Raw genomic sequence first — 23,800 nt, forward strand, 5'->3', positions numbered from 1 at the left:
GCACTGGCTTATTTTTCCCTTTAAATGTTGATATATTATTATGCCATGCTATTATCCACGCGCTCGTCCCCACTCAGGCCAGACCTCTCCTTGCCCCCCCCAACACCCCCCCTCCCCCATCCCTGATTACCATTCCATTAAAGCGCCGTCTCCTTTCAGTGAGTGACCAGCGTCCCCTTTCTTTATTTAGAGGACACCTCAGCCCCCACTTCTGACAACACCAGTGGTCCTAATTGGACCCCTTCCCACAGAGACCCCCCCCCCCCACCACCACCTTACACGTTGAAACGCCGGCTTCTTAATTACAGTCACCCAACACTGATTGTTATTGACTGAGTGTCCCACAGCTGGGGACGAATGGCGGACACATTGAGTCCATTTCGGGGGCGTCCTTCCTCAAAGGCGACGATGAGAACGACGAAGACGAAGAGGAAGATGAAGGTGTGCAGGGCGACACAAAGTCACAGTTTGCCGCCTTGAAATAAGCCAATCTGTTTTCCAACATGTCATACGTCCAAATATGGTCAATTTCCTATTTTTTCACAAATTGATACTATTGGTTGTTTTTATTTGAAAACAGCTTGCGAACGACCCGATTAGCTGTAAGACAAATGTTGTTAAACTCCGAAAGCAGTATAGTATTACGTCGCCTCAAGATTGAAGAAAGTAAAAATAAAATTAAATATATATTGGAAGAAAAAGGTTTGACTTTAATGAAAATACAATTGTAGTATTACAATAAAAATTCAATTTTACATGTAAAAATATTTTAGAAGAAATGTTATAATTTCATGAAAACAGATTGAACATTAAAAAAAACTTTTAATGAGAAGAAAGATGTAATATTTCACTAAAAATTGATATTACAAGAAAAAAGGAGAAAATATTAATATCACTGAAAAGGGTTCACATTCACTTTCTAATGTTATGAGAAAAAAAATGTAATACAGAAAACACCTTTAGTAATGTGAGGGGAAAAAAAGAATAAAATTGCAACATTGTGAGAAAAAAAAGTTTTACTACTAGATCAATAAAGTTCTTAATATTGCAAGAAGTTGTAATTTTATGAAAATACTAAAGCAGAAAAAAAAATGAAGATCTTTTTTTTTTTTTATCTTACTCGCAAAAACGTAATTGTTCCAGAATCGAGTGGTACCGCTCATGTGACGTGAATGTGGGCGGAGTCCGGCACTACCTTGTATGGTCCTTTTGAAGAAAGCCTTGCAGGCCTCGCAGGAGGCGACGCCGTAGTGGTAACCCGAGGCCACGTCGCCGCACACCAGGCACAACCTCTTGGGGATGGCGTTGAGCATGTACTCGCACTTGATGGCCGACTCGTCCGCCAGGCCGCCGGAGCAGTCGTCGTAGCGCCGCAGACAGGCCCCGCCTCCCGCCCCTGCCCCTCCCATGCCGTGCATGCCCGGCTTGAACATGGGCGGCGAGTCCAGGGCGTGGGAACGCGCCCCGCCGCCCACGTGGACGTAGCCGCCGCTGGCGTCCGAGTTGCCGCTGGGGCTGTGGCGGCTGCCCGTGTCCACCAGGGACGACGACGGGCTGGACGGCTCCGTCTTCACGTAAGAGCCGCAGCTGGACGACAGGTGGCGCTCCTCGGAGGGCATTCGAACCAGCAGCCTGCGCGCAAAAGACAAAATCAGCATCCAATGACTCACAACAAATACAAATATGGAAGGTCCGTTTGGAAAAACGCTTCCTGTCATTTCAATTAGCTTTCGAATATTTTTGTGGTCTATCAAAAAATCAATAGAGAAAAATGTGTGGTGTCAAAATTAGTGCGTTCATTTTGAGTTAATTTAAAGTTCCTTTAACGCCATTCATTTTGGGGGGTAATGATTAATGTCAATAATTAATAAAAATGAAAATAATAATGAATAAACAATAAAATAATAATAATTAAATGAATGTAAATCATTTATTAATTTAATTAAGTAATGATTAACTAAGCCTTAATATGAAAAGAAAAATGCACTGAGCTGTCGCCAACGTCTTACAAATGCAATTATGCCATCTAGTGGCAGGAAAATGACCTCAAGACAAACCAATATTGTTTTTTATAGTACAGTACAACAACTCAATTTGATGAATTATTATGAAATAACTAAAAGATGCATCTATATTTTAACAGTAGTAAATTTGCGATGAATCGTGAGTTAACTATTGAAGTCATGCGATTAATTACGATGACAAATTTTAAATTTTGTCCGACTTAAACGGCACATTTGAGTCAAGCCGGCAACGGTTTCAGAATCTCAGCAAAAGTGTCCAGAGAGTCATTTTTGTCATTTAAACGGCCTTTAAAAAGTCATCCGATATTAGCTTACATGGGGCACTTGCTTAGCCGCTAGCTGCTAGCCGCTAACGCTGGAGCCGCCACAGTCGAATACAATGTCAGCATAATGAGGACTTTTTTGGTTTTTGCCATCCTTAATTAGGACGACTTCGGTGGCAACGGTTTGTGAAAACTTCCCGACGACAGTGAGTCGGGAAAACGGCTCAAGTCTGCCGCCGGGAACAACTTCAAAATAAAAGCATGTCCATGTCCATCCTATTATTAAATAAGATTATTAACATTAGAACGTTTTTAGGGACTTTTATTTCTCCCATTAAATTTTTTTTCTTTTTTTTAGTGTGTCCTTAATTCTCACTAGCCTTCTGCTTTGTGCTTGATCACATCAATTGATCCACGGTTTCACTTCCTGTTTTGTGTGTGTGTGTGTGTGTGTGGGGGGGGGGTTAGTGTCAGATCTGCTTACGCATTTTTAATTGTGCCGGGACTGTTAACACACACGGCCATATGATGCCGTGTGTGTGTGCGTGTGTTTCATGCTGTGGTTAATAAAACAGTGGCAGGAAGTGACGTTCGATTGGTCGATGGCGGGGTCCGTTTTCTCGCTGCCTTCACAGTTCACGCATCAGTTTTATTTCCTCTCAATATTAAGCTTTTAACTCGTTGTTGGAAAGCAATAAAAAAAAAAGGCTGTAAAACAAAAGAGAATATGTTGAAAAATTATTAGGTGAAAAAAAAGTAATTTCACGAGAATAATGCTCAAATATTAATATCGTTTTTACAGTCAAGCAAATACGCACCTTTAAGAGGCCTCATTTGCATAATCATGCTGACAAAGAGTAAGAAAACATTTCTTGTCACCCGCGCGCGCACAAAACCCGACACGGCCCGTTCAATGTCACGAGAGATTTCCCCCACGGACGACGTCTCGATGTCTGCTCACCTGCCGGCCGACATCGACGTCGGCGCCGGCAAATTGCTCTCGCCGCAAAGTCAACCCCCAACAATGGAGAAGAAGCCGGCGGCGGCGGCGGCGGCGGCGACTTAAGCCGTCATTGGGAAGCGCAGCGAAAGCTTGAGGGACAGTTAGCATATTGATTTCATAAATAAACAGAGATGGCCATCGATCGGCTCGCCGCTTATTTTGCATTTCAATTAGCGGCCGGAAGTCTAACCTTCAAACGTCTGCTCCGTCTTCGCAGCCCGCCGACGGCGTCGCGTCGGCCTGACAAAACTTTTCATGCGATATATTCCTCAGATTGGAACGTTTTAAATTTTTTTCCGAAGTCGTTTTATTTTTATTTATTATTTTTTTATTATTCATTTTGGAAAGAAATTTTTCAACTCACAATAATTTCATAGACAAAGTACAAATACGTTGTCGTTGTGCTTAAGTCCACTTTTAAAGTACTGGTTTTATTAATTAAAAAAATATATTTTAAGAGAATTGTTTGATGCTATCCGCTACAAAAGCGATTTGTGACGGATGCGTTGGCTTTCTAATCAATTTACAAAAGTAACGATAAAAAAATAAAAAAATAAAAAAAGGTTGCTGAAACTCTTGTCTGAGTAACAGAAAAAAATTATTTTCGGACAATAACTTTGAAATATCACAAGAAAACAAACTGTCGTCCTCCAAGAATAATGTTGAAATATTCCGATAAAAGAGCTTGTCATTTTACACGGATAATGAAATAAGGAAAAATGTTCTTTGCGTTTTCTGGTAAATACTTCAAAAAAACGCTTGTTGTTTACAAATATGACAATAAAAAAAGTTTTCAATTTACGAGCCTAACAAATACGATTCCAATGTTGATTTTGCCAGTTTAGAAACCCCTCATTTTGCCCCTCAAAAATGTGTCGGTTAAAACATTTGTTGTACAAAATGAATGACGCTACGATAACGCATCGCTTTGGCCGCGTCATGCTAGCTTAAGAAACGCCAAGTTGACGTAGCGTTCGTTTTCTTCTTCTTCTCATTATGAAAGAAAGACGGAAGAGTTGCTTTTTATCGTTGCATCACATTATTAAAAAAAACAACTGATATTTGTACTTCTACTCGAGTAGCGAGTGCCTTCGACTCTCTCGACAAATGCGCGCAAACGAGACAAGTTTGCGCGAAGCTAACACGATTAGCGGCGTCGACGCAACACGCAAACGGCGTCGGCGAATGAAGTCGAGAAGAGGAAGAGCGCCCGATTCAACATGACGGCGACGATCAATTCAGCAAACTCATCGGAGGGAGGCGTCGCGTTGAAGGTCAAAGGTCGGGGGCGTGCGGTGACGGAGACGCCGACAGATGAGCAGAGATGAGATCGGAAACATTCTTTAGGCTTTTTCTTTTTTCGAATGATGTTATTTCGATGCATTGGAGGCGTCCGCGTGAAAAGCGAGGAAATGATGACCAAATAAAATCTTTAAAAATAACCTTACTTTTTCTCTACATTTTTTTGCTTCACGTATTTATTGATATATTCATTTTATGATTTATAAAACTCAAATCTGACGCTTATCACTGTAGAAATTGCAATTTCTCTGATTGTATTGAACGACAATTTGTGTTATGAGATCGATCAATAAAGTTTGATTATTTGTTGGTGGAATTCTAGATCTCACTCACATGGCGTGTTTTGGACGCAAAAATTGGCAAAAACTTCACGTTAAAAAATACGGAAAAATTGGGAACGGTTGGATGTGTGTGTATATATATATATATAATTTTGTATTATATTATTTTATTTCTTTATTTAAAAGAGTCATTGCACAAACCAGAACTAGCTCCATGCTTTACACGGTGAACTGATCAAATCACACAAAGACATTATTTGATGAGGACAAATTTTCAAAGACAATTCAGGCAAAGCTAAATAGGAAACCTAATTTGGAGGTTGTTGTTTTTCTTTCCTTACGTTTGTGTGTGCGCAGCAATACGCAACACGGGGAGATAATGCTAAGCTACAAACGCCACTAAAATTAGAAACCAGCTCAGTGTGCTATCATATGCGTTGTGTGTGTGTGTGTGTGTGTGTGTGTTTGCTAGCGCTCGTGGCGAGGGTCCCAATGGGAACCGAGATGAAACGGACGATTGCACATTTTGGCTGAAACGGATTGAAAACGACATTTTGACTTTGTTTCTACATGTTGTGTATAAATAAATAAATAATAAAAAATGAATAATAAATATGTATAGTAAAAATGATAAAAAATAAACTGTAAAAAATAATAATAAAAAAAAGCTCTACATTTCACATCACACAATTATGTACAATTTAAAGCAGAATTACAATGAGATGGGAAAAAATGTTTTGTGGTCATATTGTGTGTAAAAAATAACAAAATAATTTAAAACATCTTTGTCGTTTAAAAGTCTTTTGTGTAAATATTTATCTTTTTTTCCAATATGAAATTAGCATGTGTTGATTTTATTTGATTTTTTTTTACATCATAGAAATGAACTCGAACCACATCAATTCTTTTGATTACAGGAAAACTCGAGAACATTCGATTTGGGCTTAACTGACAGTAACTTGCCAACGACACTCTTATCAATTATATACATTATATATAAATTGCTGTTTTTGTGTTGGTCGTGAAAAAGACGTCCGGACGGACCGTTTGCAACTTTCAGTCTTGAAAGTTTTGTAATGAAGTCACAGCAGTTTACTTGGATACTTTTTCACTAACTTGCGGTATATTTTGGCTCAATTTGACGCGCTTCAGAAAGACGTCTGCTGTAAATGAAGGCAAATTCTTCTCAACTCGTCATGCAGTTTGTCCACTTTTAATGATCTTTTATGATGATGTGAAACTCTTGAATATCATCATAATAATAATAATAATGAACGTTTGAGAAGTAATGAAGCGTGTGAAGTGAGCATCGATGGCCTATTTTTGTTTGACGTGAAAACAAATGTTTACAAAAATAAAGTTGAGTTGAAAGCCAATCAGGAGAAATTCAACGATTTGGACTTAAGACTTAATTGTTGAGCGATTGGAAATGAAATTGTTGACATTTTGCGTCGTCGTTGTTGTTGTTTTTTTTTTCCATCTTCTCAATGAGCGAGTTGCGCAAAGTGTCAAGCGAGTTAAAAGTCTCCAATCCCATCTTGAGCTTAGCATTAAGCGGATCCCACCGGAGGGTCTTGCAGACGCACTTTGAGCCCAAAGACCCTCGTTGCGTGCGGCCAAAGCAAACGCCAGCCTCGGACCCGAACGGAAGCTCACGTTTGGAGTCGTTTGCAAAATCCGGCGCTTCTTTTTGCACTTCTGCTAACACAAAATCAGCATCAAGTTGCTTTTGGCAAGTCCTGATCGTTTTGATTCCTCCCTAAATTATTTGCAAACATGATTAACCATCTTATTACGGTATATTAAGTCAAATTGACTCATTTTTAAGTTAAAAAAAAAAAAAGTTCTTTGTGGGTATTCAATGACAATTTCAATATGTGTAACTTTTTATGAACAACTTTAAAAAATAAAAAAAAAAACACTGCAGCACTACACACTCATGCAAACTATTTAATAAATAAATAAATAAAAAGATGAATATAGGCCTATATTAGATCATCATTAACGATTATTAACAATTGTTTTTCATTGTTTTGACACTTTTGGCTCGTTAAAAACAGGCCAAGAACATTATTGTTTGTAATAAAATAAAAAAAAATTAAAAAAGCAGGACCCGATAATCTACTTTTGTGGATCCTCATGCCAATCCCAGCAATCAATTGATCTTTTCCACATCTCAGCTTGTTTACTTTGCAAGAGTTCCGGCTTGAACTTAACGACTGGAAAAAAAAAAAGAGCAAGAGTCAAAGATGCACTTACTGGTTGTGGTAGCAAAGCGCGTCGGGGATGCACAGCTCGGAAACATCCATCAGTCGGCGTGAAGCATTCCTGGTGGTGCGAAAACTAAACAAAAACAAAAAAAAACTGCTTGGAAAAGAAGACGGCGGAAGGTGGAGATCAGTCCCCGAGCGTCCGCATGATGTCAGGAGGTTGCCGGGGGTTGTCCCTTTTTCTCCCTCCCGTCCCTGTCCCCCCCCCCCCGGTCAAACTCCTCCAAGGCTACTCGGCGGGATGAAGAAGAAGAAGACGAGCGCGAGGAGCGAGCGAGGGATGAAGAGGCGGGCGGACGGCGCGATGCGGCTGCAGGGACAGCGAGAGAGCGAGCGAGAGAGCGTGCGAGAGAGCGTGCGAGAGAGAGGACGTCTCCATTGAAGCCGCGGAGGCGCTTTAAGTGCGGAGGGGCGGGCTTGCAAACGGAGGGCGCTGATGCTATTGGCGCACGCCAAAGGGGGCGGTCCTCACGACGGCCAATCACAAAGGAGTGAGGAGGGGGAAGGCGGCCACTCATTCCACAGGAGAGAGACACTTGGATAGCTAATTGAAAAAAAAAAAAAAAGAATACTCAGCTCAACTACCAACAAGCAGCATTTTGGATGATAATAAGGAACAATTCTTGATAAAAAAAAAAAGCTGTTTATTGACATTCCCAGTCAAACTCAACCTAAAAAAGTCATTATATGTCGTGCATTTAAAACAACCACGAGCTGCCTTAGGAAAGTCTGCTAAGCTAAATGCTAACAAAAAAAATGCTACATGCTACAGACATGCTAACTGAAAGAGCGCAGCGTCGTAATGCGATGACCTTCAATCAAAGATTATATGAACACAGTCAGCACATAGAACAGATGCACTCATAAACTCTTTATCCTCTGCAAAGAACGACTAATATTTTTGCATCTTACTAACTTACATTATTTACATTAGTATTATGAATGTTAAGTTTTGCACTGATTTTATTATTGTAATGATTTTATGTTTTGGGCTTTTTTCTTTTTTTTTTTTAAGTGTTTTTGTACTGATTTTTTGGGGACTTTCTGTGAAGCGTCTTTGAGTACCCTGAAAAGCACTATAAAAAAATAAAAGTATTATTATTATTATTATTATTAATATGTCCGTATGTTTGGATTATACTGCCCCCAGGTGGCCGAGGTGTGAACACCGGAAGGAGCAGCACAATGTACAGTATCATGAGATGATCTTTACATTCCATTTAATGATGTCATTAGGTGTGGCAATTGGCCACTGTATCGCCCCCTACCTGACCGGAGTGGAACAGAAGTTGAGTAAGACCGACAGACTGCGTGTGGGAAGGCGGGAGTTGTTGTTGTTGGAGGGTGACGCGAGGTGTTTACGCCAGTTGGCCAACGAGAGGCACGTCCGACGGAAAGCGGACTGTTTACGGCGTTATACGGGCTCAGGGTTAGCTTAACGGCCGGCGGCTGAAGTGTTCCCGTTGCGCTTTCATCGCATCCGGATTTTCGTTTGAAGCAACGGCAGCTGCTTCCCACACCGTCCCACCAATCGCACCGCTAAGTCGGAAAAGCAGGGGGGGATTTAGAAAGCACTCGATGCCCCACGACCGCACCCCCCCCCCACCCCCCAAAAATAAAATAAAAGATACAGCATGTTGGAAATTAAGATCACACCTCTGGAATGATCCTGTTTTCTGACATTTTTTCAGTAAATCCTTCAGAAGCGCTCAGTGCTGCCTAGCATGTTGTGGCAGAAGGTGGTACTACACCTTATGTGGCCCCTTCTGTTCTGTACAGAGCAGGAAAAAAAGCTAGGACTTTTTTAAAAAAAAAAACACTTAAAAGATTAGCTAACGGGCACAATAAAAGCGCAAATAATAAAGTGTAAGTTGACTGTATTGCTTTGTTTCCCATAAATTTTGTTTTAAGTACAGTGGCCTCAAAAAGTCACTTTTAATTTCAATGGAGGACCAAAACTGCCAAAATTCTAAATAAATAAATGGTATAATAAATAAATGAATGAAGTGCAAATAAAACGGATATAAAAAACTATAATTTGAAAAAAAAATTTAAAAAAATTCTAACTTTACAGAAATATCATGAAATTAATTGTAAACAAGATTTTTAAGCACAAAAATGCTGTCACATAATGCAAATGTCTCGTCTCAAAGTCCCAAAAGGGGAGAGAACATGAAAACTCTCGACAGGAATAATATTTGATAGTATCTTGCAAGCCCCCCCCCCCTCTTCAAAGCCACTTCATTCGGGATCAATACGAAAGCCATCACGCGCTCGTTACCGATCACAGACCAGAAGCCTCGAGGACAGAGACAAGCCCCCCCCCCCCCCCCCACATCCCTCCTTTTTTTTTTTTAAATAACTAGAATTATACATTTTCTTTTGCTGTCACTTTAGATCAGAGTCACTGGAGGCCAAAAGAAAGAAAAAAAATGGGGGGGCTGATTAATAAACGGAGCGCTGCATTCAATTAAATTCCTGATCAATATTTTGGCATGAATGTACTTTCTGGTGGAGGGAGATTCTGCTGATCTGATTAAGACATCCAGACATAATCAATAGAGGGGAGATGTTGATTTTTCTAATGAGACGCGCAGAAAAAAGAAAAAAGAAAAAAGAACAGATGACAAATAGGATTGAAATTTGTCCATTTGAAAAGATTTTCAAGAGGACGACGCTCGGTGGGCTCATTTGAAGGAATTGTTTGGATTCCATTTTGAAAATTGTGGGAGGAATTCTCCCGCTTCCAGTTTTTGCTCGGCGGCATCTGACAGGAAATCTATGGAGGCCAGCGGCGCTAATCCGGCTATCACGCTAGCGCTAACGCTAAAGCGGCTAATCCAATCATTACGTCTGTGTTGAAGCAAAACAGATTTCCAGCTCCGAGCTAAGCAGCTCACCAAAAACGCCGCGCACAAAACCACAAACATGTTCAGCGCTTCAATCGCTTGCCGCAATTCGCGTTCAATGAAAAGGTTTTTTTTTTTACATCGCGGCTGATTTGAAGGACAACTCGTCTCATTCCCAAATTAGTCGCCGCTAAATTCAGCATTTTGTCGGTGAGTGAGTTTTGCGAGGGATCGGCCGAGATCGCGATCTCTGCCGAAGATCGAGATCTTCGTGAGAACGGAAAGAAATATGGCTGCCACATTGGAACGCTCTAAAAACAGCTGGCTCCAAAATAACCCAACTATGGGTCAAAAATGGACCGATCCTCTACCTTGAGTCAAGAAATTGTTTTTTTTTCGTCAGTTATTCGTCAGATGCCTTGGGTCAAAAAAATGGGGTCATTTTGTATAAAACGACCCGGAAAGTTGGGTCCAATCAACCCATGAAGTGGATCGCTCCATTTTTGGGTTTTGACCCAAATGTTTTTAGAGTGAATTATAAATGTTTCATAGTTTGATATGTCACAAAAGCAACCCCAAAAAATGATTGTAAATAAATCATGTAAAAAAAAAAAAAAATTCTGTTTTGAAATTTGCATTGTAAATTGTTACTTCCGGTTTTGTTATGAGTGCGGTTTGTACAAAAGTTAGCTTATAGCTCAAGTACGGCGAAAAGTTTGCTACGGAGATTTGCTGTTGGGAGGCAAAAGGTATGTTTGTGCATCTCCTTTGCTCCCAAAAACATATAAATACGTTCTATTTTAAAGTGTCCCAAAGACATATTTATACGTTTTTTTAAAATAAGTGGTTGAAAAAAAATGGTAGTTATTACACAAACGACCAGCAGGTGGCAGCAGAGCAAAAGAGGCCATTATTTGTGAACAATGATGACACTTAGCTCTATTCTAATGCTAATTGCGGCAAAATGGAAACAGATAGAAATATACTTTTTTTTCCTGATGAAAGAAGAGACTTTAATCTTTTCTTTTGGTATATATTATATTATATTATATATTCTGTGTGTAGAATGTGAATGATTTTTGCCAATTGGTTGCATATGTTTCGAAATGTGTCTCGGCTCTCAAAATGAAATAAAAATAATCAGTAAAAGTGTCATCCCTGTTAGCGTCAAAGTTCATATTTCTTTTCGCAAAAAAAAACACTTTTCTCTCCTTTTTGGTCAGAAACGGCCGCTTTTGGCGAAACCAAGTCAAAGAAACAAATGCGAAGACTTTCTTCTTCTTTTTTTTTTTAACAGTTTGCTCAATTGATGACCCAACGAGGTCATAATATATTTCTTTCCTTCACATGTCAGAAATGGGGTTGCAAACATGTGCAGGGCGGCCAGAGGCCAATCAAGGCCGGCAAAAAGTGGGCTGATCAATATTCGGGTCCTCGCTAACAGGCAGCCGGCACAGGAAAAGTCCGTCAAGGATTATTTGGCGCACGTTTCGGCAACGCGGCGGCGCCGACAATCGTTGCAAGTCGAGTTCAAATGGAAAATTGTCTGGTCAGCACACGTGTCGATATTTGCAATAGACAATCATTGAAGAGAGCGCAAATGTTTATAAAAAAACACTTCCATGACTCTTGCTGCGCTTAGTTGATATTTCTAGTGATTGTTTGGTGTTCGATGTTGTCGTTGATTTCACGTCTTGACTTCATTTTGCGCCAACAACGTGTTGTAGGTGTTGTGTGTCTTTTGGCTGTCGTGCCGGAGAAGTGCGGCGCGTGCTAATGAGAACATCCACGGGGGGGGTTTGTTTTGGGGGGGGGGGGGTTCGCATTCGTCAGCTGGCTGCGTCAGTTTGGCTTTTTCTGACGAGGCGCTCGGGCCCGCCTCTTCGGCGCCACACGCCGTTCCCAACGCCGCACGACAGGAGCGGCCGTGCGCCGGGTTAGCAAACGCGATTAGCCGACATGCTGCGCGCCGCTTCAATTCTCCCATTGTTAAAAAAAAAACACACACACACACAAAAGTGGGGATGTTAATCAGGCGCTGCGATGTCTTGATTGGGAGCGCTGGACTCGCACAACACGACGGCGAGCGGGAAAGATTTCGTTTTTTTAACTCTTTTTGACATTATGCCTCACAGATGAAGATTTGCTGGTGTGAAAATCGGATTTGGATGCCGATTTTTCAGTTTGTTGTTTCAACAACGTCTTAATAATACGGTTTGATATTGCAGGCAGCTAACAGTTGCATTTTAAGGATAGTTCTCTTGTCAAATCATCTATTCCCATTGAAATGAATGGAAACACAACTAATCCGTCCCAGCCACCTAAAAAAAAAGTAATCAGGAGTAGAACATGGGCTGGTTTCACTCGAATCATCTATTTTTATTTATTTATTTGGGGGGGGGGGGGGGAACAAGCTCAAATCACCTTTTTTTGAGGGGGGGGGGGAGACACAAAACAAGCTTTCTGTGAAAAGATCAATTCTATGCACAATAGTGTCTTTTTTAAATGAATATTTTTTGCTTTAGTGAACATTAAACATTACATTCAAATAATGACCAATGACAATTTCACATTTGACAAACTCTCTATTGTGACACTTTTTGTCGTCGATTTAACAATGAGCCACGTTATACACGGTGAGACACAATACTACCATCTGCTGGCCGGAGTATTTTTTTAATGTATTTTTTTAGTTTGCTTTCCCGGTCTAATGATTAAATGACAGCTGGCCAATACTTTCCCCCCACCAAAATTTTTTTTTTTAAATAAAAACGCGTAGATGAATGCATGACACCCCTCATTTTTTTTTTTTAGTTTTGCTCCGAGCAAAATTGGCTTCCATTGTTCGGACGCAGCTCCGAATCCAGCGATGACTTTCATCGGGTCGAACCTCCCACCCAACCTGAGCGTGGTGTGTGTGTGTGTTGGGAGGGGGGGTTTTGCGGGGGTGACCCCTGTTGGCGTATCGCAAGCGCAGCAGTCACATTGCGCCGTCATGCGCGCAGTCTGCTTACGGGAAGCGGCGGGGAAGCGTTCATATTTCACACTCAGCGTTTTTTGGGCGGGATAATTTTGGCAGCCTTTAAGCATCTCGCTGGCGTAACAGGAGGATAAAAATAAACGGCCGGCGCGAGGGGCTATATCGGGCCCGGGCCTAATCTTGTATTCCGAGGCGTTGTGGCAGCTAAACGTCTGCCTTTTGCTCCATTCAATGAGATTAAAGCTCCTCCCTCGCTGCCTCGTGCCCAAAGAGCGAGGACGAGTTGAAGTGATGAAAAGGCTGCCGACGGCGCCGATGACATCAGCCGACCGCTCGGAGGAGCGCCGCCGAACCGGACTTAATTAGGCCCGGCAGATACACTAGGCCACTTTTCAATATTTCCACATGATGTTTAGAGTCAGAAATTTCACTTTTCCATGAGGAAATCCCCCCCCAATGCCACAAGGCAAGTAGCGCAAGTAGCTTGCTAAGCTAACGTTTGAAGCAAACGCTAACAGTCATCGACGCGCATTCCGGGCAGAAAAAGCGCAACTGGGGGCTCAACGTGACGGCAGACTTTTGATATGAAATACAGTATTCTTTATCCCCTGCAAAGAATGACTGGCTCACTTCTCTGTCTTCGTGTCTAATCCAGCGCACGTCTGCGTTATACTGCCCCCAAGTGGCTGAGGCAGCAGAATGACCATTGAAAATCAAAGCAAAAACCGCTACAATTTGCTTTAATGATATCATTGTTTTTAAGAAGTTGAATATTATAGCGTGCTATTTTCCTCTATGAATAAAAAAATATATTTTTTATTGAAAAAAGGCTGGAATAGATTCGTTTCAATGGGGAAAGGACTAAGAGTATTATTTTATTTATTTATTTATTTTTTATGAATGAATCTCTGCACTGTAACGATGCGACGGGATGTTTATTTCCCGTAAAAGACATTTTGCGCCGGCTGACGTCAGCGACTGAGCGTCGTTCCGACAGCTTCACTCAATCCACACTTTCAAGACCGCGAGGGAGTCGACTAATGCTGTTAAAAAAGTTGGATGGAGAAAGAAAAAAAAAAACAAAAAAACAAACCCCGGCAGCTTTGGGAAGTTCTCAGTACCTGGGAAAGGAGGCTGTTCCTGTTCCTGGAGGCTTTTGCGCTATTGTCTGATAGTAAAAGCTCGACTCTTCTGGGCCTTGTTGCTTCTCTGTGAGCTCAAGCGCTGGATTTTAGCGCGCGCTCGTCCCACGAGGGCAAAAAAGCTTTGCCGAAGTTGGAGGCGGGTTATATCAAGTTCACTCGCTAATGCTCTCTCGGTGCTCAGCAAACTTTTATTTTTTATTTATTTTTTAATAACAATCAGAATAAATACATCAATAAAAAAAAAGGACAAAATATGAGGTTGGGAATGTTCGCCAGCGCATGTTTGGAAGTTCAATCGGGAAAATCCTGAGGGCATTCCAAATACTAATAAATATCTGGAGGGAAATCAACACTGGGGATGCTCGATACTACTTTTTTTTTTTAGACCGATACCAGTAAACTCTTGGGTAGCCACTGATACCAAGCACCGATACCACTAGTACTTTGAATTCGGGATAGACCGACGGCTGATTACCTGCAACGATATTTGGCATTTTGACGAATATCGGGAGCTGCCTTTGAAAAAAAACCTGACGGTTGATAATCGAAAACCATTTTAATCTCAGGGAACGATTTTCTTTTTAAATTTCAGTTAACTTTATAAGAGATGAAGCTGACACTTGTTTTTGTTAGTTTAAGATTTAAGTTTTTTTTTTCAATTTTGGAAAAAAATATTTTCTGTAGAAAACTATAGAGAGCTACTTTAAGTTTCCATTTAGACGTACTGATAAGCTTAAGATTTTGTTAGCAATTTAAGATTGTATTTTCTAAGTTTCTTTTTTTTTTTTTATCTACATTTTGAAAAGTCCAATTTTTTTTTCAATAAACATGCTTTAAGACATAACAACAAAGTCAAGATTTGTATTTAAAAAAAAATCGACGGCAATATCTTTCCTCTCCCTTTTTACTGAAAATAAATATCGGCTTCAAATATCGGTTATCGGCTTCCTTGTCAGCTAATGATCGGCATCCGTATCGGCCCTGGAAAAAAAAACACATCGGTCCATCTCTACTTTGGATCGACAAAATGAAATATCGAATTGAAAGACGATTTTCTGTTCTTCTCGTTTCACTTCCTGATCATAAAGTGGCCACAAGAGGGCGACTGATACCGATCGGCATTCGTAAGTGGTGTTCCCGTGGTCCGGGCGTTCATTCGGGTCCACCTGGTTGTTTATTACGCCACCCCGCCCCCCCCCCCCCCCCATCCCACCTTTTCTCCGACATTCAGCCGCATTAATTCCGTCATCGTCTCCCCCTCATTTTCTCCCTGGTTCTGCATTTAATGTTTCCAATTTGCCGTCATGGCGGAAAACGCCGCGAGAAGCTATAAATTCCCTTCTAATTCCAAATAATTAGGATTACACGGACCAGCGCTTTTCAATCAGCGAGATCATCCCGCTGATAGATGGCGGGATAACTGGTCATTGCGCCAGACGTAAATATTGTGTCGTTCCATTCATCTGCTCTAATGAGGTGTCAGAGCTGCCAGTCATCCATCAAATGCAATTAGGAATAAACACATATGCATGGAGAGGGCTAATTAATAATTAGCAAAGCAAAGAAAACACGATTGGCAATTGAGCACACAATGACACAGCAGGCCAAAAGCGATCTGCTCCGACACTCGCCGCTTTCGTAGGCTTTTGTCATATTAGAAAACACAAAAACGCTCATTCGGGTGGAAAAGAGCAGGAAATACGAGCGCGAGATTGAGAGCGCCGAAGAAGGAAAGTAGAAAAAGGTTTATTCACAAACCTGCACGGCAACACTTTGTCCTCATCTTTTCAGACCGACCCGCGAGACTCTTTGTCCTAAAAAAACAAAAAAAACAAAGACATTTCATGAGGAGAATTCATCGTCTTCTGTTTACCGGAAACTCGAGCATCCGGCGGAGTTGAGAGCAACCGCGGGAAGTGGAACTCGCTAATGCTTAAATTTTTTTTTAGCAACTTCCAAAAATGGAACCCCCAAAAAAGGGAACATATAAAATTGGCTAAATCCTCACAAAAAGAAAAAAAAAAACGTTTAAAGCAAAAAAAAAAGCTCAAATTTGCTCAACCTTTTCTGTATCTATGGTGTAAAAAATACTAAATGAATTGATTAAAAAAAAAAGGAAAATTTGCTAAATCCTCACAAAAAGAAAAGAAACTGTTTAAAAAAAACAAGAAAAAAAAAGTTAAAATTTGCTAAACCTTTTCTGGATCTATGGTGTAAAAATACTAAATCAATAGATTTTTTTTTTTTTTAAAGAAAAACCAAAAAGTTAAAAAATTATTTATTAAATTTTTTTGCAGATTTAAAAAAGTGACAAATATTAAAATAAATAAAAGGCAATACAAATCAACCCCCTGAAAAAGTGATTTAATTTTTTTTTTTGCCATTTTATAAAATCTCATCGTTCCTTTTCCGACATGCAGCATTTTTTTTCTTACTTCGTGCATGTGAATAGTTGTAAGCCACTGAGCTCTTACTTGACCTGCACTTGGGCCCGCCCACCTGGGCCCGCCCCCGCCCACGCCCACCTCGGCTCATCCCAGAGAGCGTCCAAGTGGACTTTTCGCGCCAGATGTGAAGAAGGAAGAACCAAAAGAGAGAGAGAGGAAAAAAAAAAAAAAAAAAGTAGCGTCTCAGCAGCGTGTGCTGACGACGTAGGAAACGCGTTTACGGCGACCGCTCCGGCGCTAGCAAAGAGGCAATTACACGCACGCGTTGAGGCCGAAGACGGCAGCAAATCAATAGCGAATCATTTCGACATTTCAAAAGCGCGCTTCCCATCAACTCACGCAACGAGCGCACGAGTTACCTTCAAAAAGTGACTTTGTTACATTACTGATTACTTGAGTCTAAAAGTAACTCGTTTAGATTACAAGTTTCTTTTAGTAGTTACTTTCAGCGGATATTGGAAAAAAAACAAAGTTTTTTTTTGTTTTTGTTTTTTAAAGCTATATAACACTTTTTTTTTACAGTCTACGAGCAACATTAATATTTTCATCTTTAGTGGTCACAAATTCAACATGGACGGAATTTGCAGCTTGAAAAGGCAAAAAATATTGTGTTCTATTGCTATAAAAACATGGAAGCTACCAAAAGAAAGATTAGAGTCTCTTCTTTCATCAGAAAAAAAGATTTCTATCTGTTTCCGTTTGACAGCAATTCGCATTAGAATAGAGCTAAATGTCATCATTATTCGCAGATGTATTTTGCTCTGCTGCCACCTGCTGGTCGTTTGTGTCATAACTACAATTTCTTCAACCGTTCTTTGCAGCTGAGAGGCTTCTGTATGCTCTAGCATTAAAAAAAACATATAAATACGTCTTTGGGACACTTAAAACATTTTAAATAAAACGGATTTAGACGTTTTGGGGAGGAAATGAGTTAATTAATTAGTTAATGCTTTAACTTAGACAGCACTGTTTTCTGTGCCCCCCCCCCCCCCCAGAGGAGCATTTATATGCTGTAAAAAAAAAAAAAAAAAAAACCTGTAGAAGTGAATGCATCTTGCAGGTAAAAAAAAAAAAAGGTCTCAAAGCTTGTTTGGTCTCAGGAGAAATAAAGAAAATCCCAGAAGGGGAACAAACAAAAACTGATTTTGAATAACATGATTGATAAAATAAGATAATAGAATTTTCCTGAAAACAATCAGAGATTTTATTTTAAAGCCGTTTGGGCCCCGCTCTACCTTTGAGCGCCATCTCCTTCTAAAATGCTTTGTGTGTGTGTGTGTGTGTGTGTGTGTGTGTGTGTGTGTGGATTAGATATGACCTACTTTAAAGTTGCGTATTTGAATATGAAAAGGCCACCAGTGGGGGGAGCCCAAGGGAGCCCAAAAGCGGCAAACTCTAAAATGCTAATGCTTTGGCTAATTGAAGGTATGTTCTTTGTCAGCTTGCACTTTTTTGCCGCCTTCTCATCTACGCCAGCGAGCCGGCGCAAGGTAGCAAAGCTTTCACATCGTTTGACTGCACCGAAGGGGGGGGGGGGGGGATGCGCCGAAGGGGGTGCGCCGGCGCGTTTGGGCCGCTTTCAAGAGAACTTAGCGCAGGCGAACGCTCGTCTGCCACACTTTGCAATTTCAAAAAGGGAATAATTGCCCAGGGCGGCGGCGGGGGGCGGTGGAGGGGGGGAGGGGGGGCGAGCGTGGCCTGCGGATTCCCCGAGAGTGTCGCTGTGAAGTCGACGGATGGCGCGTCGATGGAGCGCGCGCCATCCGTCGCCGCGTTCGACCAACTTCCTCCCGAGTGATGGCGCCGCCGTTTACGGCTCACTGAAAGATCTGCCGTTTCAAAAGGAGCGCTAACGTTAGCTCGTTGAGGGAAACGCGTGCAAAACGGCTCATTTAAGTTCAATTCCAAGTGACGTGTCACTCAATTGCCAGCGGGGGGAAGTAAAAAAAAAAAAAAAAAAAAAAAGTCCAAATTGAGCGCCGCCTTGAGAAACGAGTTTTACTGGAAATCGTTTGTTCCAGCATCCCCAGAAAAACTGGAAAGGTCATATTATTCGTCACAGAGGATAAAGAATACATGACTGTGACGGTGATAGCACTGCAAAATAGATGCTACTTAGTGTTAGCATTAAGCTAACAGACTGAAAGGCTAAGCTCTGTGCCAGATTCAATAAGTTTGAAAAGAGTGGTTTTAAAAAATGGACTTATGGTTTTTGTGTGCTCTCTTAACCACCCGTAGAAACCACCATGTCTAAATAGGAAAGTAGTAAAAAGGCGGCGCCTTGACAAAACGAGTTTTACTTTACACGCTAATAGTTTGTTCTAGTATTTCCCAGAAAAACAAAAACGGAATATTATACTTTGTAATTCTTCACAGAGGACATAGCACTGTTAGCATTAAGCTAGCAGACTGAAAGGCTAAGTAATAAGTTTGAAAACAGGTTTCTAAAAATGTGAGTTTTTTTGTGTGCGCTTTCTTAATCACCCGCAGAAGCCACAAGATGTCTAAATAGGAAAGTAGTAGTATTCCGTAAAACTGCCACCGAAATGTGCAAATGCAGCTGGCGAATCAATTATTGCCAACCGCCTCTCAAAATCACCACACAACTGTTTGTAGTCATCCGCTACTTCCTTGACAATCGCACCATGTTTTTGTGGTTCAATTATTTCTTTTAAAAGCCTAATAACCCAATGCGGGTCTAGTACGCGGCCATTTTTTTTTCATAATTCCGATTTTTTTTTTTATCTGCTTCCCTCTACACGGCCGACTTGCTGATGTGGAACGCGTCGCCTGCGGCAAAATGAAGTGCAGTTGCAGAGACAACTTTATGAACGGTCCCTCCAAAGTGATCCATGGGAAGCGACAGGTGAAAAAGCACGTGACCTCCTGCCAGGCATACTAAGCAGCGCGCCGCCGTGACAGCGGCCATCAATGACAGTCAGCGGCCGCCGAGTGAAGGGAAGCCGCCTCTTCGCCGGATGGACCGACGGATGGCGCCGGCCCGTTGAGGTGTTATTTGTCTTGTGGGGCCCGGCGAGCCCTCGCACCCGCTCAGGCGAGGAATAAAAAAGAAAAAAAAAGTCGTCCGGCGTGGCGGAGGACGATCCGTCAGTGACAGTCATCACTTTGCCGCCGAGCTGCACACGCCGGCCGCTCGCTCGCCCGCTCGAGCCTCTGGAACAAGAGCGCCGGGCGGGACATGATTAAAAATATGCGGCGGGAAATGAAATGCAAATCTTTTGCACTCTAACGTAGCCAAGCTGCCTGGGAACATTTCAATGGATGGAGGAAGGAAAAAAAAAAAAAAAAAAGAAAAAGTCATTTGAAACTAAAATCAGGATCGTGTTCGGTGATAAAGTTTGGAAGTGCGTTTTTCACGCCGCGTCTGGCACAACCGGAACGTTAGCCATGAGTTTGCCGCATGCCAACTGCGAGGAGCGCGGCGCCAAAACGGACACTGCGGAGTAAGACAAGGGAGAAACTTTCTGTGGTTTTTGCTTTCATTACTTGACGTTTCAATCAAAAATATGCTTTTGGACTGGAACGGAAAAAGACGTGAACGATGGAGGAACAAAACTGCCAAAATTAAAAATAAAATAAAATAAAATAAAATAAAATACAATAAAACAAAATAAAATAAAATAAAATAAAATAAAACAAAATAAAACCTTGCTGGAGCTCTCCAATTTCGAGCCGGCGAGACTTCCTTGTTCGCCGAGCCGCTCACTGGACCATTGAAAAGCAGTTTGCAACATTTGAGTCCAACCCAAAGCACGCGTAGGACCGCCCCCCTCATTTGCATATCATTTCATCCTGACAGAGCGTCTGCAGCTTGAAATAAATAAATGTGAGTGCAGAGCGTGTTTATTTATTGATTGATATTCAATTTTGTTTATTTTTGTATTTCCACATTCATTTTTATATTTATTTTTTGGAATCTTGTTTTTTTATTTTTGTATCCATTTTTACTTGTATTTATTTATTTATTTGTGGGCATATATATTTTTGTTGTTGTTTTTATTTCCATTTATATATTTTGTTATATTTAATATTTGAGTTATATTTTTATATCCATTTTTATGTTCACTTTTTTTCTTTGTATATATTTGTATTTCCACATTTATTTATTAATTTATTTTTAGAATCTTGTTTTTTTTATTTTTGTATCTATTTTTACTTGTATTTATTTATTTGTGGCCATATATATTTTTGTTGTTGTTTTTATTTCCATTTATATATTTTGTTATATTTAATATTTGAGTTATATTTTTATATCCATTTTTATTTTCACTTTTTTTTTGTATATACTGTATTTGTATTTCCACATTTATTTATTTTTAGAATCTTGTTTTTTTTATTTTTGTATCCATTTTTACTTGTATTTATTTATTTTTGGGCATATATATTTTTTGTTGTTTTTATTTCCATTTATATATTTTGTTATATTTAATTTTTGAGTTATATTTTTATATTCACTTTTTTTCTTTTTTCGTGAACCGTTTTCACTATTACAGATTTTTATTTTTATTTTTTTCCCAGCCTGACTCTTTATCAATAAAGTTGCGCTGCGTTGAGAGCGTTGCGGCCGAGTCACGTCGCAAACGTGCCATTTGGCGGCGCTTCCGAACGGGCGAGCACGAATGGCGGTGGCGTCGGCACGTGAGAGCGACGGACGTGCGGACGAGGCCGGCCACAAACGAGCGCGACGCGGCGCACCGGCAAAAACAAGACCGCCGCTTTTCAATCGTCTTTTGAGCGAATGATGAATTCCGGGTACGAGGTGGCGCGTTGCGTTATTAATATACATCAGGGCGACTCCAGGAGGACTCATTTGTTATTCTGATGGCACACAATCGCCTTCATGGTGGGTGGCCACTCTCAAAGGACACCCAACCCCCCCACACACACACACACACACACTTCTCCCAAAAAAAAAAAAAAAAAAACTTAAACAAGAGCAATCACTGGAAATTAATTTTAATCACGACTGCTCGGATTCAAAACGTTTTTATCATTTGCATGAGCTCAAAGAGTTGAAACAAAAAAGACCAAAAGACGGAAATCCCAACACAGCGTGCGTGCGTGCGTCCGTCCGTCCGTCCGTCCGTCCGTCCGCTTCCCGGAAGAAAAAAAAAACCTCCCTTTAAAAAGTGATAAGGGACCAAAACACATTCAAGTGCGCGTGCGCTACTTTTTTAAGCAGCATCTGCCGGCGCGACCCTCGACATCATCAATCAGCCGGCGGGAACAAGACGGAGTGAAAAGCAGGCGCGGGAAGAGCGACGATTGCGCCGGAAGACGATAGATTGAATAATCGATAGTGACGCCGATAAATGGCAGCGGGAATTTATCGGCGTCCGGCGAGCCGCTCGCCGCTCGCCGCTCGCCGCTCGCCGCCTGTAATGTAGATTTCATACGCTTTCGCCGCCATTGATTAGCTGCCCGCGGAGTCGCTAAATGACGTGTTCATTGATCGCGGCTGCTTTTTCTTTCTTTTTTTTACGCCGACTTCGATAAAGAGTTCAAGACGCGACTGCGAGGGAAGAAGCGCGACCACGAAAGCCGGCAATGGCCGACAAAAATATTGGACGGTATCGGAAACGCATTTTGTTCTCATCTGACCTTAAAAGGTCAAACATCCGACCTCAAGACGGACATTATCAAATTAACACAGCCGGCACTTTCTGTAGGCTTAAAAAGCAGGATTGAAGAGGATTTAACTTTCAATGTTTTTATTCTGTTAAAAAAAATAATTTGAACTATTTCTATTCGTTTACATTTTTTCCCCACTTTTGTTCACAAGAGTATGAAAACCTAGAATTTTTTTTTTTTTTATTGTACATTTAGAACAGATATAAAATTTGAGATTAATCGTGAGTTAACTAGTGAAGTCATGCAATTAATTACAATTTTAAAAAAATGTAATCGCCTGACGGGATGATTATTAATAATTAGGGTCGTCAGACGATTACAATTTTTAAACGGAATTAATCACACGACTTCAATAGTTAACTCACGATTAAGCACACATTTTATATCTGTTCTAAATGTACAATTTTTTTTTTCTAGGTTTTCATACTCTTGTTAACAAAAGTAATTAAAAAAAATGCGAAACTTTTAGAAATCGGTCGAAATGAGTTTTTGACGTTTATTACCGTCAATGGCAGTGAATGAGTTAATAAAGGCGACAAAATCGGGAATTGTGGGTTAAGGTGCGAATATTTGGAATAAGAAAAATGCAAGCAAGAATGGCGTCAATATTTGGAATACGTTCAAATTGGAATCGGATGAATTATGTCAAAGTCGATCGATGCCGAAAAATGGGCGGAATAATATGAATACGTTTAAAGATAGAATTATAGAAAATATGCCTTTTACTAAAAGTACTAAAATGACGTACACTTTTTGTCAAATAGATATTAAAATACTAATTATATTATATTAAAATACTTCAATCTGGAGTTACGGGGAAAATACTTTTGGTTTTAAAAGCATTTATTTCAATGACGTTGGTGTGCAGCATCAAAGCTAAATGCTGCTTCACCATGTTTACTTTGAACTTCACTCCAATGTTGACTTTTTGAGGCGTCTGACCTCAACCCTATTGAGACCTTTTGTTAGAAAAATCGTCCCAGTTTTGCCGGTTGTAGAATACAAAGAAAAAGGTGACAAACCGGAACACACACACGCACACACCTGGCCAAGGACGCGCCAGTCGAACCCGAGTCGCAAATGAGGCGACCGGTCTCGACCTGTCAGTCAGCGGCGCCTCTCGCCGCCAAAGTGTTAAATCGGAGCGCGCCATCATGGCCGCCGAGGCGAATGCTGTTAAGCGGAAAGCCGCGTCTCCTGCTAGCGCATGTTGAGGATGCTAATTACGTGGCCCCGCCCCTTCCCACATCAGACCCGTCCGGTGCCGGCTGCCAATCATTTTGCATTTACAGAATTTCGACTTTCGTCAAAAGTCTTTTTGTGGCTTGGCGTCGTTCGCGGCGGAACTAAACGTTGACATCCATCCCGTCTTCACCCCCCCCCCCTAAACCCCGCCCCCCTCCCTCCCCCGCCACTCTCCCTAGCCGTGGGAAATTGGGTTAGCGCTCGCTAAGTGTCCCATCGTTAGTGCTGTTAATTGACTAGTGCGTGCGATAATTAACAGGGAGCAGACTGCCGAGCTCGCTAATCGTATTTGGGTCATTTGCATTTTAAACGCTTTCGCTCGCTCGCCTGCTGGGAAGA

The 23,800-nt window shown here is 41.1% G+C and overlaps 1 protein-coding gene across 4 annotated transcripts in view; it reads right to left on the reverse strand.

The window, feature by feature from the left end:
* Window positions 1-23,800, reverse strand: part of LOC144039526 (steroid hormone receptor ERR2-like) — an 80,455-nt gene that overhangs the window by 17,603 nt on the left and 39,052 nt on the right. For 2 of the 4 annotated variants that reach the window (XM_077552952.1, XM_077552951.1), the window contains 3 exons: window positions 15,876-15,931; window positions 7,133-7,216; window positions 1,196-1,632 (listed from right to left, as the gene is read on the reverse strand). In XM_077552952.1, the coding sequence (XP_077409078.1) occupies window positions 1,196-1,632; window positions 7,133-7,182 (487 nt within the window). In that variant the 5' untranslated portion in view covers window positions 7,183-7,216; window positions 15,876-15,931. Of the gene's footprint in view, window positions 1-1,195; window positions 1,633-7,132; window positions 7,636-15,875; window positions 15,932-23,800 lie in introns of those variants that run through there. The other 2 variants (XM_077552953.1, XM_077552950.1) reach the window with 1 other exon arrangement.

This window comes from Vanacampus margaritifer, chromosome 19 (genome assembly GCF_051991255.1).
Source record: "Vanacampus margaritifer isolate UIUO_Vmar chromosome 19, RoL_Vmar_1.0, whole genome shotgun sequence".
Taxonomy (NCBI): domain Eukaryota; kingdom Metazoa; phylum Chordata; class Actinopteri; order Syngnathiformes; family Syngnathidae; genus Vanacampus; species Vanacampus margaritifer.